Source organism: Bos indicus, chromosome 10, assembly GCF_029378745.1.
Source record: "Bos indicus isolate NIAB-ARS_2022 breed Sahiwal x Tharparkar chromosome 10, NIAB-ARS_B.indTharparkar_mat_pri_1.0, whole genome shotgun sequence".
NCBI lineage: Eukaryota > Metazoa > Chordata > Mammalia > Artiodactyla > Bovidae > Bos > Bos indicus.
In genome coordinates this window covers 12,534,693-12,551,287 of record NC_091769.1, presented here as the reverse complement: position 1 = coordinate 12,551,287, position 16,595 = coordinate 12,534,693, and the positions used below count along the sequence as shown (strand labels likewise).

General features: G+C 49.8%; 1 protein-coding gene across 4 annotated transcripts in view; it reads right to left on the bottom strand.

Moving 5' to 3' along the window:
- The window catches only part of SLC24A1 (solute carrier family 24 member 1), a 51,100-nt gene that overhangs the window by 6,781 nt on the left and 27,724 nt on the right, over nucleotides 1-16,595 (bottom strand). For 3 of the 4 annotated variants that reach the window (XM_070796919.1, XM_070796918.1, XM_019968142.2), the window contains 4 exons: nucleotides 8,553-8,606; nucleotides 6,813-6,921; nucleotides 2,924-3,007; nucleotides 1,808-1,899 (listed from right to left, as the gene is read on the bottom strand). In XM_070796919.1, coding sequence (XP_070653020.1) covers nucleotides 1,808-1,899; nucleotides 2,924-3,007; nucleotides 6,813-6,921; nucleotides 8,553-8,606 — 339 coding nt within the window. The remainder of the gene's footprint in view (nucleotides 1-1,807; nucleotides 1,900-2,923; nucleotides 3,008-6,812; nucleotides 6,922-8,552; nucleotides 8,607-16,595) is intronic. The other variant, XM_070796920.1, reaches the window with a different exon arrangement.

Here is a 16,595-nt window from a genome sequence, read left to right as displayed (position 1 = left end):
AACCTATAACAATGTGCTGATCCAATCCCTTGAGTAAATGACCCGGGCTCTGTGCTCATGAAGTACATCATCCATAACAAATTTCATGACGCTGCCAATCCCCAGGGGGTGCTCAGTGATTCTAAACTCTGCTGCATATTAAAATCACCTCGAGGATTTAAAGACTCAAGGACCCACCCCAGATATCCTGACTTCACTGGTTGAGAGTGGGCCCTAGTTTCCCCCAATTATTGTAACATGCAGCCAGGGTTCAGACCACCCAAAGAAGAAGCCAAATATTAATTCCATGAGGCCTGTGCTTTCAGATGAGAATGAATAATTCCTGCCCTCCCATCCCCAAGCTAATCTGGAGAAAATGACAAGTCATTTAAATTAACAGCACCCTCTTTTCTGAGAACTGTCAACCCCAAAAGCCCCTGACAGGTGGCTCCTTCACCCACGTTGCAGTCAAAGCACCCCACTCTCCCTGCCACAGTTGACTAGACATAGGTTTGACCCCTGACCTGTGCCCCGGTTTGAATGGATTCGCTGTCTTCTGAAACAGGGAGCCAGTCACTGGTTGATCACATTGTGGACTGGAGGACTGGGGTAGTAACTTAGGTCTCCGTGTGCTAATAAGGAAGCAAGGGAGTCAGCTGCCAGGAGTGCTAAAGCCTGCACACGGAGGACAGAGGGAGAGCGGGACATGCAGGGAGGCCAGCAGGGCCACGGGCGCCTTCCCAGGCCTAGGTCCAACTCACTGTGGGACCAAGTTTCACTTCCTGACCTGGGGTCCTGGGAGACACCTCTGTATCCTCTCAATCCCTTTTACTTAAGCCAGCTGTAACTGGCCTACTCAGGACACTCATGCTGCCACTGAAGATGTCTTAGACACTGAACCCAAAGTTGCTGACTTAGGATGAGATATAATTGAGTGCTTCTGGGTATCCAGTAGAAGAGAATGTCAGGGCTGGAATCTGTAAACTAAACGCACACTTCCTGTCAGTCACTGAGCCCCCACTGAGCGCATGCAGCACTGTGTTTCTGGGGCGGGAGGGGAGGGGAGCAGTGGGGGACAGAGACCACTCAGACTCGGATCCTGCCTTCCGGAAGCTCACCACCTCGCAGGGGCACTCAGAGAGACTCACAAACAGAGTACAGGGAAGGCAGTGCTAAGGGCCCTAAGAGAGGAAGAGAGCACCATGGGCATTCACACTGCGGGGTCAAGGAAGCTTTGTGGCAAAAGAGGCATTTACACTAGCTTGGAGGAATGGGTGAGATTAGGATATATGAAGATGTAGGGGAAAGGGGCATTCTGGAGGGAGAAGGCCATGTGAACCAAGGCCTGGAGGTAAAAAGCATGGAGACAAGAAGTTCAGTTTGGTTGCAGCAAGATGGAAGAGAGGCTGTGAGACTGTAAAGGCAGCAATGTCAGAACTCAGGAAGCCTGCGAGCCAGGCTGAGGCACCTTGGAAGGTCCCAAGGCCTCTGCCCAGCAATCCTTCCACTGTGCTTCACACTGCCTGGTTTCACTGTACCCTAGCGGCCAACAGAAACCCCCCACACCCCAACAGTTATTCTCACATTTTTACAGCATGCGACAGCTGGCAACATATTCTCATACATAGTATCTCACTCATACTAAGGTATTACAGTGAATTAACTGGCCGCATAAGGTATTCGATCTTCAAAGAAAGGGCAATGCTTACCCCAAAGGAAGGAACCTCCAACAGCCATTTCTGACCTTCAAGGAAGGACTGACTTTTGGGTGGCAAGTGCTTCCCTGGGCCTCTCAAATTCCACCACCTGGGAAGAGGCTTGTGCCTACCTGACTGCCAGGATCCTCCTCCTGATCTCCCTTGACGTCTGGAGCAGGGGCTGGTGTGACCGTGACCTCAGGGAGCTTGGCCGGCTCCTCCTCTTTAAAGGATAAACATGGGATAGGTCAGAAGAGTGTGCTGGGTGCTGAGGGCAGTTGGCAGAGATGGTTGGCTACAGGGCTATTGGAGTTGTCCACTTCAGGGTCTCAGAAGGTCTGTTTGGGGCACTCCCCATCAACCGGAGAAGGAAAATGATGTGACGTGAGTCGTTCCCGTCCTGTCCACAGAGATATCTGCACGTGAGGACAGCTGGCAGCAGCTCTCCTCACTCTCCTGGATTTCCAGGCATTCACATCCTGGCACTGTGGCCCAGGATACTATGAACAGCTTGGGGGAGAGGGTAAAGCCCCAGCCCTCAGTGCCTGGCCCTTCCCTGTAACCAGCTGCGTGGAGAGGAGCCCGATGCTTTCCAAGGCAGCAGCCAGGGAGCCTTGGAATAGGATGGCGGGAAAGAGAATCGCAGTCTGGAGATCTGGGTTTGGAACACGCCCTCTCACTTCTTGGCTACCTGGCTCTGGGCAAGCCACTTGATCTCTCTGAGCTTTAGTTTCCTTGTCTACAGAGTGGGAACAATGCTGCTGTACCTGCCTGCTGGGTGGATGAGGCAGGCCTGGGGTGCTGTGCGGAGCTGTCTCAGTCCCTTGTCCCGGCTGCCACACGGATGCTGGACTTCTGTGTCAGCAGACCCCTGATGGCCCTCCATTACTAGGGTTGCTGGTCTCAGACCAATTCCCTAGAAGCAGAGTCCTTGTGTAGAAGCAACAGGAAGAAGAAGCAGAGTCCAGCAGACTCTCATCTGGGACAAGATTTAGCAAAGAAGTTCAACCCCCTCTCCAGGCCTTGCCTACCCTATGTGAGGAGAGTACAGAGGGAGCTGTACAGGCCCTTGGGCCTGCAGCCACGTCAGGAAGGGAGCGCAGTGGAAGGAGGAGGCCGGACGACAGGGGGCACAGGGCAGCGCTAGCTCATCACTCCAGCTGACTGGCCCAGAGGGGGCGGAAGGCACGCCCAGACCCTGGGTGACAGGAGCAGGAAGGTGGCAGGAGAAAACCAGCTGGTCTCACCTGGTTTGCTCTCTGCTTTGGCCTGAGGCGTGGCTTTTGCCTCCTGAATCAAGGTCTCCTCCTCCTTGTCCTTGGAGGGCCGGGCTGTGAATGAGAAAGGAAACACGTCTCATCCAGGACTGCAGGGTCCCTGCCACACCCTTCAGCTAGCCTGGTCAGCTGACAGCCAGAGCAGCTGAAGTGGGTGGAAAGAGTCTGGCCTGGAAGTTGCAACATGCAGACTCTGGTCCTCCTCGGCCTATTCACAGTGCCCAATTCCCAAACTTCTGCCTTAAATTCCCTACACTGTCACTAACTAGCTATGACCTTCAGCTAGTCACTTTCCACTCTAGGCCTATTTCCTTTCTGATAAAATGACATGGTTAGACTTGGGGGCAACAAATAGTATTTATGTCCTTTAGAACTCAAGTGATGGCTGCCTGAGTGCTGAATTGAGAATTCTGCTCCAAGCTTGGCTGCAGAGCACCATGATTCACTGGTGATGTCTGAAATGGGCAGGGAATGGGGAAATAATGACAGGGAGGTGTTAGGGAGGTGTTCCTGCAACCCTTAGACTAGACTGTAAGGTCTGCAGTTTACCGTCTATGAATTTACTAGAAGCTTTGCTCTTCCAGGGCCATACTGATGGCCATGTTCATAAGCCTCCCCTCTCCAGTGGGAAAGGGAAATGACGGATCATCAAGCTCCTGTCACACTCCTTTGGACCTCAGACACCTGGAACCCAAGCAGAGCCTCCTTCCAAACCCCTGTGCACGCCTCATGCTCTGCTGGTGGTCCTCAGAGCATCATGCACAGAATAGCACTGTCCTGATTGCCAGAAAAGAAAAATGGGGACAGCAGCTCTCTTTCGATATGACTATGTTCCAGGCAACATGCAAAGTGCTATAGTTTCAGCTGAGAGGCACAAGACTGAGCTGCAGGGGCTCAGGAGGGCCCTCCTCACAGCTGTGCAGGCCGTGGGGTGAGGACGAGGGCACGGGCGGCAGAACAAAGCCGTGGGTCTATCTGGGGTCCAGGCTGGCTCCACCCGTGAGTGCCGGGTGGCCTGGGGAAGCCTGTGCACCCTCGCTACACCTCAGCGTCCCCCCTCTAAAGAAGCAACAATATGATACACTTGGAACACTGATATGGGGGTCTAAGGGACAAAATAAACAAAAGTACTTTAACTGCTGCATTAAATATTGCTATGTTAGCTTCGATTTTGGAGCCAGATGCCTGGGTTTGAATCCTAGTTCTGCCAAGTGCTAGCTGTGGATCCAGCAGGGTGATCCTCTGTACCTCAGATTCCTCACCTATAAAATCTTAACAGAGTTGTTGAAGGAATACATGAATTTATATACGAATATGCTTAAATCAGCGCCTGGCAGCTACAAGATACTACGTAAGTGTTAGCTATGACAACCATGATGAGCTGACAACACTCGCTGAGAGCAGCTGTTCCACCCAGGAAGCAATTCTGCACCTTTGAGGCCCAGCATTCCAGAGGGTCTGAGTTAGAATGGACCCCAAAGATCCTCTAGTCCAGAACACCGGCACACTGTGAAGATTTGGGAATCAAACTCTGCCTGGGTCCAGAACGGGTCCAGAAGCAGAAACAGGTCCAGAGTTTCCTTCTCTCAACCTGTCTCCTGAACAATCAGGGTGGTTCAGCTGCAGCTGCCTCTGGCAACTGGCTCCACCCCACACAGCCATCACTCTGGCACGTGTGATCCCTTGAAGCATCCTGTCCTGGTGGGCCTGCTCAGCAGGTCCCATCAGAACTGAGATGTCAGAAAGTGAGTACTCCACTGCCTCCCTCATGCAGACAGCTCCAGTGCCCCACGGACACTGATCAAGCACTGCAGTCTTCTGCTGAACAACACATAACTTTTCCAAGGGCTCCCCTGGCCCCAATCCTGGTGCCAAGAATACCTGTAGACTGTTGCCTGGAGGGGCTGGCAAGAAAATCAAGTTTCCCTCTTTCTTCTTCTTCTTCATTACACGCCCTAACCTCTCATTTCCCATGCCCTAAGGAACGCAGGTCAGCTTCAGGGCCTTTCTCTGTTTCTTCATCTCTTTCATATACACACGCACACATCCATGTGAAATCACCAGAAGAAGCATGAGGTACTAGAGAGGTAGAGCCCCTGCCCAGGGTAAGAGTTCAGACCACGGATCAGCTCTGTGGAAAGAGCTGGAATACTTGGAAAGGGTAGAAACATCTGGACAGTCATCTGAATATAGCATACGGAAACACAAACGTGTCTGGAAAGTGCTGGGAACAAAGGTCTTCATCCCAGCCCCTCCTGGGTAGAATCTCGGGGTGCAGGATCAGGGCTGGCTTCTCTGAGCAGGACTGCACGCCAGCAACGTCAGCAAGCCTCCCCCGGGAGGGCCACTGCACGCCCGCCACACGCCCACACAAGACGTGCTTGTCTTCCTGGGGATGACGGTCACTGGCTCCCCCAGCGCTTGTTTCCTCACGTGGCTCCTCAGCTCTCAGCATGGCCGGATCATCTCCTTAGTATCAATCTCCTCTGACCTCGGCCTGGCCTGGACACGGCCTGGACTTCACATAATCCTGTTAGGACAAGTAGGCCAGCGGGCAGCTACTGGTCATGGAAGAGGATCAGGCAGGGGGCCCTGGAGGCCCATTCAGGAAAAGGTCTTTATCTTTAGGACTTTACTAGAGACGGCAGTTCCACAAGGAGAGCCAGGCCTAACCCAGGGATACAGCTTCCTTCACGGTGCCCTGGCCAGATACACGCCCAGCACTGACCACCCACAGGCTGCCGATGCTGCAGACTGCACCCTGAAACCCCAGGGGTGCTGTTTTTTTGGAGCTGACATGGGGGTGGCCTCTCCCAATGTCTGTGGAGACTCACCTTCAAGATTTTGTACATAAAGTTTGATCACCTTATCTTTGACTCTACTTTTCACAGTACAATATGCTTGTCTTAAACACCCAGTATATTATGTGAAGAAGACGCTTCAGGGTCTGAGAAATTCTGAAGCCCCTAAAATCTGTCCCTGGGCCTCACGGGTCAGTCTCTGGTGTCACATTCACCTCAGGCCTCGGCCTCCTGCCCAACTGCACTCCAATTCCTTGGCTTCTGCCCCAAAGTCAGCTTTCTCTGATGGGCCTCCTGCCTGGCTCCAGTTCTGCACCAGCATCCCAGAGACAGAGGCGCCCCAAGAGAATAGGAGTGTACCTGAGAGCGCCCCTCGGGGCCTGCAAAGCGTGTCCGAGACGGCGCTCTGAGGAAGCGGGGCAATAGGCAAGATGTGGAAGGAGGATGGTGAGACTCTCAGCTGTTTCTATCATTTGTCAAGTTGGACTTTAGCCTCCACTGCACTTTGGACCCTCAGACTCCCAGAAGTGGTCCTGCTGGCTCTCGAGGTGTCCTTTGGGATTCCTGGCTGGGGGAGGGGTCAGCCAGCTTCCTGGGACTCCAGAGCTGAATACAGAGCAAAGGAAGGTACCAGCCAGAACTTCCAGCCATGGGGCCCCACAGGAGGTGCCCCCAGAAGCAACCTTGGCCACACTATCCGGCTGGAGACTCTGTGGGACATCGGGGCTGACTCATGGGAGTGGGCTTTGCAGAAAGTCACTGAGGGCAGCCCCCACAAAAACCAGCGCAGGGCACGCGACCCTCAGGGCCCCACTCACTGCAGATAACCCCTTTCGTTTCACAGGAGGGACAAAGAGACAGGGAGGGAGGGGTGTGCATAAGTAAGGGCAGCTCCACAGGGTCCTCTGGGTGAGGCTTCCCCGACTGGCTGCCCTTGCCATCCTCCGACTCCCGCCCTCGCTCCACTGCCTCTGCGCTTCACAAGCCCCGGTTCTGCCCAGCTCAGAAGGGAAGGAGTGGACAGGGAGACCACGCAGGTCTGGGCAGGCCTTGCTTACCTTCCCCCAGAGGGTCCAGGCTGTGGAGCATGAGCTGGTAGATGGTGCTGCGGATGGTGCTGTTGTGCAGAGAGGCCGAGCTGCTCCCTCGGGTCAGCATGGATGAAAGCTGAGCAGGAAAGAGCCGCACAGGCCTCAGTGGGCCCCCGTCCAAGCCAGGGGAGGCGCCACACGGGGGGGCCTCATGAAAAGTAAAGATCAGAGCCTTATCTTGGCGTCCCCTCTCCCTTCACCTCAACAGGAGAGTTACGGTGCTTCCCTTCTCAGCCTCCCCTCAACTCTTCTACGACTGGTTAATTCTACATTCCCAGTCATTCCCCAAGCTCTTGACAGGGAGCAGACGATGTATATTAAGGACACCACATTCCTGAGGGTGTCCATCCCCGCAAGTCCACCCTCTAAGAAACAGTTTCACCCACACACCTCACAGACAGCCCCACTGTGCATGCGCACAGCCCCTGACAGTCCACAGAGAACATCCTGGTGCTCTGTCACTGCCCCACCCCCGGAGACAAGCAAGGCTATGATATCCACCTACAGGAAAAAACCGAAAAGTCAACAAGGCCGCGTGCTTATCCGTCTTTGGGGTGTCAGTGAAAGAGTTAAGACAACGACCCAGGTCTTCGGAATCCAGCCCTTTCTTTTCTATCCATGTGCTCAAGAGACCTTCACAGGTACACACATACACACATCTGTATATGCAGACACACAGATGTGACACATACTCATTCGTAGCGTTAAGAGAGACCAAAGGCCCAAAATGGAGTCACTTGTGCTCTGCTCACATCACCAAACTGAAACATAAGATACCTAACCTAACTGCAGTTTCAGCCCCTCCCAGGAACGTACTCTTAACCAGTTAGCCTGGAATGAGCTGGTTAGCACACTAGTGAGGTGATCTACTGATAGACCCTTCCTATCCCCCAAAGGAAGGTGACCTTGCCTGAAGCAACCAGGAACTCCTTTCTATTTGCTAAATGGGATGCTGCCCAAGTCAGGAATGATTGAATAAAGCCAATCCGATCTTTACATTGACTCAGTTGGATTTTTTGTTCATTTTTTACACTAGTGACACACGTAGAAACACCATCTGATTTACAAGGAAACACCCAAAGACAGACTTGCTCAGTCGTCTTCCTTTCCCAGCCAACCCTCTGGATCTGAACTCTTCTGCCATCTAGTGGCTATGGTCACACAATACTTCACAACAGTCCTAGGAATTTTCGTAGGATGGGGGAAGTTTCATTCAGGACCCAGCCTCTTCTAAGGTCCTCATTCTTCTTCCCAAATGCCCCACAGACCAAAGGCAGCTAAGACATAGATTTTCAGAAACCTCAGATCCCCTTGGCCCGCCCTTTGTATGTTTCTCTTAGTTCTAGGGCATTCCAAAGCCACAGGTAAGTGTGCTTTTAGACCAATCAGAGTGTTGGGGCTACAAAGTGGGACTTGAGTTTGTCTAGTCCAGACATTTTACTGATGCAGAATCTGAGGCCCATGCTCACACAGGCAGTGAGCAGTGACATTCTGGGCTTAGCTCCCAAGCTAGTGCCCCCTCCAAGGCCACCTGGAGGTGACAGTCCCTCTGGCTCCCTCCCTGCTCACCCTGACAGAGTTCCCAGGAGCTTCCCAGGCTTGAGCCCAGCCCAGGATCCCCAGCTTCTGGGCCACAGTGCCCCGGGTCTGTGGTCATCCTCTGAAACCCTGCAGTGGCCCCCTGGGCAGACTCCACATGGCACCCACCTTCAGCTTCTTGTTATCCTGCTGCTCATCCACCACAACTGTCCCATCGCCCGGCTGCAAACAGGGACAGGAATCACAAGATGTTTAGAGAGACCCTCCCCCCTCCTCCCTACTTCCCTCTCTCTCCAGGGAGCCCTCATGTGGGAACACAGAAACACACCCAGACATAACGCGGCCCCAGAAAATGTTTCTAACACGTCCCAGCCTGCCTTCCACAGTCTGGCTTCAGTCTGCATGCAGCAGTCCCAGTCAAGTGTGTCCACTCACTGAGGCGCAGTAACCCAGCGACACTGTCCTTCAGTCCCTCAGCACCACCCTCTTCACCCACCTCAAAACCCGCATCACACGGTCCCTCCTCCTCTGTTTGGAACCCTCTTCCCCCACCCCGCATGGTTCAGGTCTGCATTTATATGTCACCTTCCTCTGGGAAGCTAAGGTGTGCATCTAATTCTCTTTTATGGACACCTGTTCTTTTCCTTCATAGCACTTTCCCCAATTTATTTATATGCTATTTGTATGGGATACCCTGGTGGCTCAGACAGTAAACAATCTGTCTGCAATGCAGGAGACCTGGGTTCAATCCCTGGATCAGGAAGATCCCCTGGAGAAGGAAATGGCAACCCACTCCAGTATTCTTGCCTAGAGAATTCTATGGACAGAGGAGCCTGGCAGGCTACAGTCCATGGGGTCCCAAAGAGTCAGGCATGACTGAGCAACTAACACTTCACTTTCATTTGTATGCTGGCAAACACAAATAAATTGACTGTCCCACTAGAACCTTAAAGATAGACTATCTATTTCATTTATGATACCTGCTTATATGCCAAGCATAAGAACGCTGCCTGGCATTTAGCAAGGGTTCAGTGGAGAAGGCAATGGCACCCCACTCCAGTACTCTTGCCTGGAAAATCCCATGGACGGAGGAGCCTGGTAGGCTGCAGTCCATGGGGTCGCGAAGAGTTGGACACGACTGAGCAACTTCACTTTACTTTTCACTTTCATGCATTTGAAAAGGAAATGGCAGCCCACTCCAGTGTTCTTGCCTGGAGAATCCCAGGGACAGGGGAGCCTGGTGGGCTGCCGTCTATGGGGTCGCACAGAGTCGGACACCACTGAAGCGACTTAGCAGCAGTGAATACTGGCTGAATGAGTGAACAGTCAGCAATGGCCTCCTCCGGTAATCGTCTTTACCTTAGCATTGCCTCCACCATCCCATCAACCTCCATGGCAAGAAGCAGAACTGGACTTACTACACTCCCATCTCTGCCTGATCAGAAAATGTAGAAAATGCTGCCCAATTAGGGGCTACCCAACATTCATCCACCCAATTTGCTCATTCATTCAGTTCTTATTTTCTGAGCACCTGCTGTCTACCTGGAACTGTGCTAGTGTTGTGGGGATACAAAGGTGTCCAGGGCATGGATTCTTTTCTACAGAAAAGAATCAAGACCAACGATAACATCACCACATGACAAGGCAGAATGTGCCTGAAGAAATGAGAGACACAGATAAAGGTACTGTGCTAGGATGGACATGGAGGCCTCTGAAAAGTAGGTGAAATCTAGGTCATCTTTGAAGGGGGTAGAGGTTTGACTGCTTGGACACACACTGTCGAATGGATGAACGAACATACAAGGAATGAAACAAAACAGAAACAACCAGTATGACTATGAAGGGGGCACTGTGCATTTTTTGGACAAATCCGCTCTTTCACTGGAATACAGGAGGTTACAGCACCAAACCCCACAACCCAGCCACCTCACTATTTATTATGTCCGATTCTCACCAGTGAGTTCGGAGAAATATGAGCAGCCAAGCTACCCTTTGGGATGAGTGGTTCTGTTCACAAAAGCAAAGGAGAGACTGACTTTCGCCCCATGAAGCACATGCTTCGTGATTTCTCTTCCATTCAGACTTATTTAAATCAAAGTACTTCTCTATGGTTTCCTCTTCATTGTACATATCAACGTCTTCTACCCTCAGTAGGCACTTCTAACTTTCTGAAGCCCTTCACATGCATTTTCTCACTTGATACTAACTCTATGAAACAGACAAGACTAGTATTGATGCTATCTTGGCAGATAACAAGACGGAGATGCAGAAGGGGTCTGTGACCCGTCCGCACTCACAACAATAGTGCCAGAATTCCCCGTCTCCTAATCTCTTTTCAGAGGTTTGTTTTTGTTGTTACTTTTACTAACTCACATGAAGTCAAATTTATATTTCCTAGTGGCTCTGTTTCAAACTATTGACATTTCAGGTAAATGGATGTAAACGTCTGCCTACATTTCAGTGTGACAGATGGGTCCGTATGTGGGTACTGGTACCGGCAATGAGGTGCTTTCAGAGTATCCCCTTATTACACACACATTCCCCCATGAAACTCTCACAACACACCAATCATCCCCCTCTTTCTTCAGCGCCCCCCACCCCACCATCTCCTCATGAAAATTAACCAAGAGGCTGAGGAAACTAAAGACTTCTCTCATACCAGCCAAGCCCCCAACACCTGTGAGGCATCTTGATGAGGATGAGCGACAGGGTCCCTTGCAGCCGCTCATTGACCAGTGGTGAACAGGGCAACCCCTCAGGGGGCCTGTCCCCCTGACCTCCAGTTCCTATCTCCCACCGACACAGCGGGTGATCACACCTCTCCCTTTCTAGATCATCAGAGACACAGTTCCTAAACTGTGCATGTGATATTCTTTTAGACATTCATCCAATAAAGATTTTCTAAATCCCTGGTCTGAGCCATAACGTCACTGAATACAGTCTAGCACCCTGATCCACTCATTTTTCTAGGCTGGAAACCTGAAAGTCTACCCAAATTCCTCCCCTCACAACTTGTGTACAACTGTCAGGCGTAGCTCCTCAAAGTCCTCCAGTGTGGCCTCATTCCTGCCTACAATCCCATAACAGCCTCCTGACTCCTGGTCTGTTCTTCTGGTTCATTGTTCACCCCTCAGCCAGAGTGATTTTCTGAGAGAAGGACATCATGTCCCTTCCCTGCACCTTGGGGGCTCAGTGTCCTCAGGGGGGACTCTCCTTAGCTAAGCATATTCTAGCCTCCTCTTACCTACAGTCCAGTCCTTGCTGATAGCAACAGAATGCAAGCCACATTTGTAATTTTAATTTTTTTAGTGGTCACATTTTTAAACAGTAAAATAAACAGGTGAAATTAATTTTAATAATGTACTTTAACTCAATATATCAAAATTATAGTTCAACTTGTAATTAATTTTTAAATGTTAACAAAAAATTTTACCTTTTTTCTCATACATGCATGCTCAGTTGCTCAATCATGTCCAACTCTTTGAGACTACATGGACTACAGCCTGCCAGGCTCCTCTGCCCAGGGGATTTCTCAGGCAAGAATTACTGGAGTGGGTTGCCATTTCCTCCTCCAGGGGATCATCCCAACCCAGAGACTGAACCCACATCTCCTGCACTGGCAGGCAGATTCTTTACCACTGTACCACCTGGGAAGCCCCTTTTTTTCAAAGTAACCCTCTGAAACCCTTTCATACTTATAGCAAATCTCAATTCAGACTAGCCTCACTTTAAGAACTCAGTAGCTAGAAGTGCATTATTAAAATTAGTTTCACCTGCTTTTTTTTTAAACTGTTTAAAAACATGCCTTGACATGCATAAAGGCCAGGGGAAGGAGAGAGGGTGAAGCTGCACTGGCCTTTACACACGCCTAGGAGATGCCTATCGGAGAAGGCACCCCACTCCAGTACTCTTGCCTGGCAAATCCCATGGACGGAGGAGCCTGGTGGGCTGCCATCTATGGGGTCGCACAGAGTCGGCCATGACTGAAGCGACTTAATAGCAGCAGCAGCAAGAGACTCCTATCCCTTCTTCCGTCAGCCAACCCCTGCTTGTCCTTCAAGATTCAGCTAAGCATCACCTCACCTACGAAGCCTTCCTTGACTTTCTGTTGAGATGTCCACTCTCAGCAGTGCTAAATCTCTCAGCACTTAACTATATCATTACACAAGATACAGTAAAGTTTAGTCTTACTTTTCTGTCTTCCCCACTAAGGGGAGTTTACCACAGAACTGATAAACCTTAAACCTCAGGGTCCCTCTGCCCCCTACACAAACCATTCCAAGGCCTCATGTTTAATTTTGTAGCAATGGCTTTATATTCCTTTTCTTAAAGTGTCAGACCCCACAAAACCTGGATCAACTCCTGTTCCTCTGACAGGCTGAGCCGCTTGTGGGCTGGAACTGTGCCTTATTTCTGACTGTATCCCTAGTTCCTACACAGGTCTCTGACAAAGAGAGTTCATAAATGTTTGCCAAATAAACAAACATTGGAGTTCTTTAGGGCTTAATCCTAAACTCTCTCTCCCCCTCTCCCTCTCTTTCAGAGTAGCATCAGCTGGTCCTTGATTTTAATAACCATACCTTTGTTGGTAATTGACAAATTTCTACTTCCAGCCCTGACCTTGTTCATAAGCTTTAAGTCCATTTGTGCAACTGCCTCTCAGAGGCATCCACTCGGAGGTGACATAAACCCTCAAACTCATTCCAGGGTGGGAACTTGTCTCCCCGGAACCCGCTCTTCCCATACTCGTCCTTTTCTCACCAGATGGCGCCACCATCCACCCGGCTGCTCAAGCCAAACTCCTTGCCTCCCTCTCACTGGCCCTCCACATCCACAGTACCACCAAGTCCAGGTGATTCTGTCTTCAAAATACCTCTCAAAGATACACACACAAATATATGCTGGGTACCTACAATAACCTCCTAACTGGACTCCCTGCTTCCACCCTCACACACCCACCATTCACTTTGTACACAGCAGTTAGGTAGTGACCTTTTAACTACGATTCCTCATTACATCATTTCCCACTGAACTTCAGATAAAACCCAAACTCCATATGTGAACCACAGGGCCCTGATGAAGCAACTCTCCCCTTACTCACTAAGTATCTGTTGTTGCTATTTAGTTGCTAAACTGTATCCCAGCTCTTTGCAACTCAATGGACTGTGGCCTGCAGGCTCCTCCTTCCATGGGAATCCCCAGGCAAGAATCCTGACCTCTCATTCTTTCCTCTAATGCATCAACGTCTGTCCCTGCTCTGAGTCTTTGCAAATGTTCCCTCGTCTTCCCCTATGGAGCATGGGGAAGAAATCCAGAAGAATCCTCATTCTGCTCATGTCTACTTGGACTTCTCCTCCAGGAGGCCTCCCTTGCTCTCCCTGGCTGACGGGGGCCCACTACCTTCACTCTCCATCACATGCACTGCTTATTGTCTTCACAGCACTTTTCATACTCGGAAATATGTTAACTTATTTTACTTGTCTATCATCCATATGCCCACTCCCCCACATTAAAGTATTTTCTGTCAGTTTTATATTTCCAGTTTATTCAGGTGGCAGAGCATCTAGAAGTCATGCTGTTTTTTGTAGAACACCATGATTACCTAAATTCATATTTAATCCCATCACATACACTAGGGAAAAAAAGATTACCCTGTTGTATGAGTAGACACACATCTATAGAAAAAAATAAGTCATTCTAAATGTGTGATCAGATGTTTGAGTTTTTCTGTTAATATCTGCTTGTTTCTTATGATTCATTTTGTCCTCTGCTAGCACCCAGCAGCAGATGAATGCTGAAAGCTTAAGAGAATTTTATGAGGAAAAGAAGCCTTAACACTGAGGATTTGATTCTTGCCATATTTCCCTGATAACTAGGGGGAAGTCGACTATTATTTAAGAGTTTAGGGAACTCTTGGTGGTCCAGTGGTTAGGACTCCATGCTCTCACTGCCAAGGGCCTGGGTTTGATCCCTGGTTGGGGAACTAAGATCCCACAAGCCGCATGCTGCAGCCAAAAAATGAGAGACAGAGAGAGAAACAGAGGAGGGAACCCCTCAGACTAACTAGGGTGAGCGCTTCGGGGGCACAGTGAACTACCTGCAAGCTAGCAAAGGCAGGCCCACAGGGGCAGGAAGGGCGCTGGTGGCTGCTGCTTGTTCACAGCAGACAGCTGGCTGGCTGGCAGCGCAGGCAGCGGAATAAATGCTAAACCTGACAAGAAAGGGAAGACTGGTTCCTAAAGAGACACCAGGTTTGTCTGCTTAGGGCTCCTGTTGGTTTCTTCCTGCCAGGAAGAAAATAGCCTGTAGCACACTGAAGAAAGACTGACAGACCTCTTCCTGGGGGTTATGCTCGGGGCAGAATGTGGCTATGGGTTCCAAAAGAGCCGTCTCATTCCCCACCTTGCAGATCTTTTCACCACTGGTGCTCTGTGGCAAAGGGCTGTCTCGCCAACCAGCATCTCATGCAGACAGCCCGTTCTTTCTACCTAAGCCTGCAGCTCTCTCTACAAAGAAGAGCCCAACATCCTTCAAGTACAATAAGGCATTTTAGCCAGGTTAGAGCCTCAACTCCAGCTTTCTGCAACTATGCATGGTCAAGAAAGGTCAGATATTTATCATTTGGGACCAGAACAAATAACACTGATAGCTTCAAACCCAGGTACAAAAGTTTCAGAGCAAGCTAAGTTAGACTGTGTTGATAACTATACAAACATTTACCATTTCTTTACCGGGTTCATAAAAGGCACTCTCAAACCAAGACAATGTTGTCTGAAATATTCTTAGCTTTGATTTTTTTTTTTTTTTTTTTTTGCAGCCAGTGTTAAAAGAAAGACTCTAGTTACTATGTGTCTGTGTTTGATACTACATCATTTTTTTTTTTCCTGGAAATATTTTCAAGTGTGAACTCTGACTAGAATCATTCACACACACACACAAAAAAACCCACTTTATTCTGATTCTAGATTATCAGAGCAGAATAAAAAGTGAAAGCTCCTCTAGCTGAGAAACTCCACAGATAGCAGCTGGGTGAGTATTTTATTTAAAAAATGAATTGTTCTATGCTGATATTACATCTTCAAATTGTTCAGGTAGGAGAACTCTCAGGAAAACACCACAGGGCATTCCTATTTGTTTACTTATCGTCTGTGGCTGCTGTCAGGCTACCAGGACAGAGTTGAGTAGTTGTGATAGAGACTATAAGGCCTGCAAAAGCCTAAAATATTTACTGTCTGGCCCTTCTCAGTAAAAGTCTGCCAAACCCTGCCCTAGTTCATCCTATTCACTTTACAGATGAACAGCGTGAGATCTGGAAGAAAAGCAAAATGCCTTTGTAGCACTTTGCACAATGTCCCCTTTATAGTCACTTCGGTCTATGCCTGTCCCTTTTACTGCTTTTCATTTAAGTGCTCAGTAATATAGGTTTATGAAGTTGCCCTGACTTGCCCAGGGTAACAGGGAAAGTTATCAGAGGAGACTGGGTTAAAACCCAAATAATGGGCTCATGAACTGGTGACAAGGACCACCAGCTAGTTATGCAACTCTGGCTGAGTTACTTATCTTCTCCAAGCCTCTGAGCTGCAAAATGGCAATCACAATCTATTCTCGCAGAGGTTTTTTTTCTTTTCTTTTTTGGCCATGCCAAGCAACATGCAGGATCTCAGTTCCCCAACCAGAGTCTGAACCTGGGCCATGGCAGTGAAAGCCCAGAATCCTATCCACTAGGCCACCAGAGAACTCCCGTGTTGCAGGGTTCTACTGAAAAGTCGTTGAGGTGATGTACGTATGTCACAGGCCCTCCACAAGTGTGGATGCCTTTCCCTACTCCCTTTTCTCTGTAAACCGGAGACCCTGACCTGTTAGAGGAACAGGCTGTTTCCGTGAGGAAACAACCAAATACTTGCAGAGCTTCTGCTAGGGATGAGGCATTGAGCTTAGCCCTTAGGGAGATACAAAGATTATTTCCCCTATTTAATAGCAATGATGAGCCTAATCCCATGGCCACACCTCACCCCTGGCTGCCAAGAGAGGAAGGGAGAGGCCCAAGTGTCTTTCCTGTTCCTGGGAGCTGGCTCCCACTGCCCTCTACTTCTCTTTCCCCTGCTTAAACTTCCTGAGCAGTTGTGGCTCTGACTTCTCCCCAACCCTCCTCCTCCTTGACTCCTGACCACTCTGTCTGCCCTTTCCCTACTTCTGACTTCCTTACCTTTG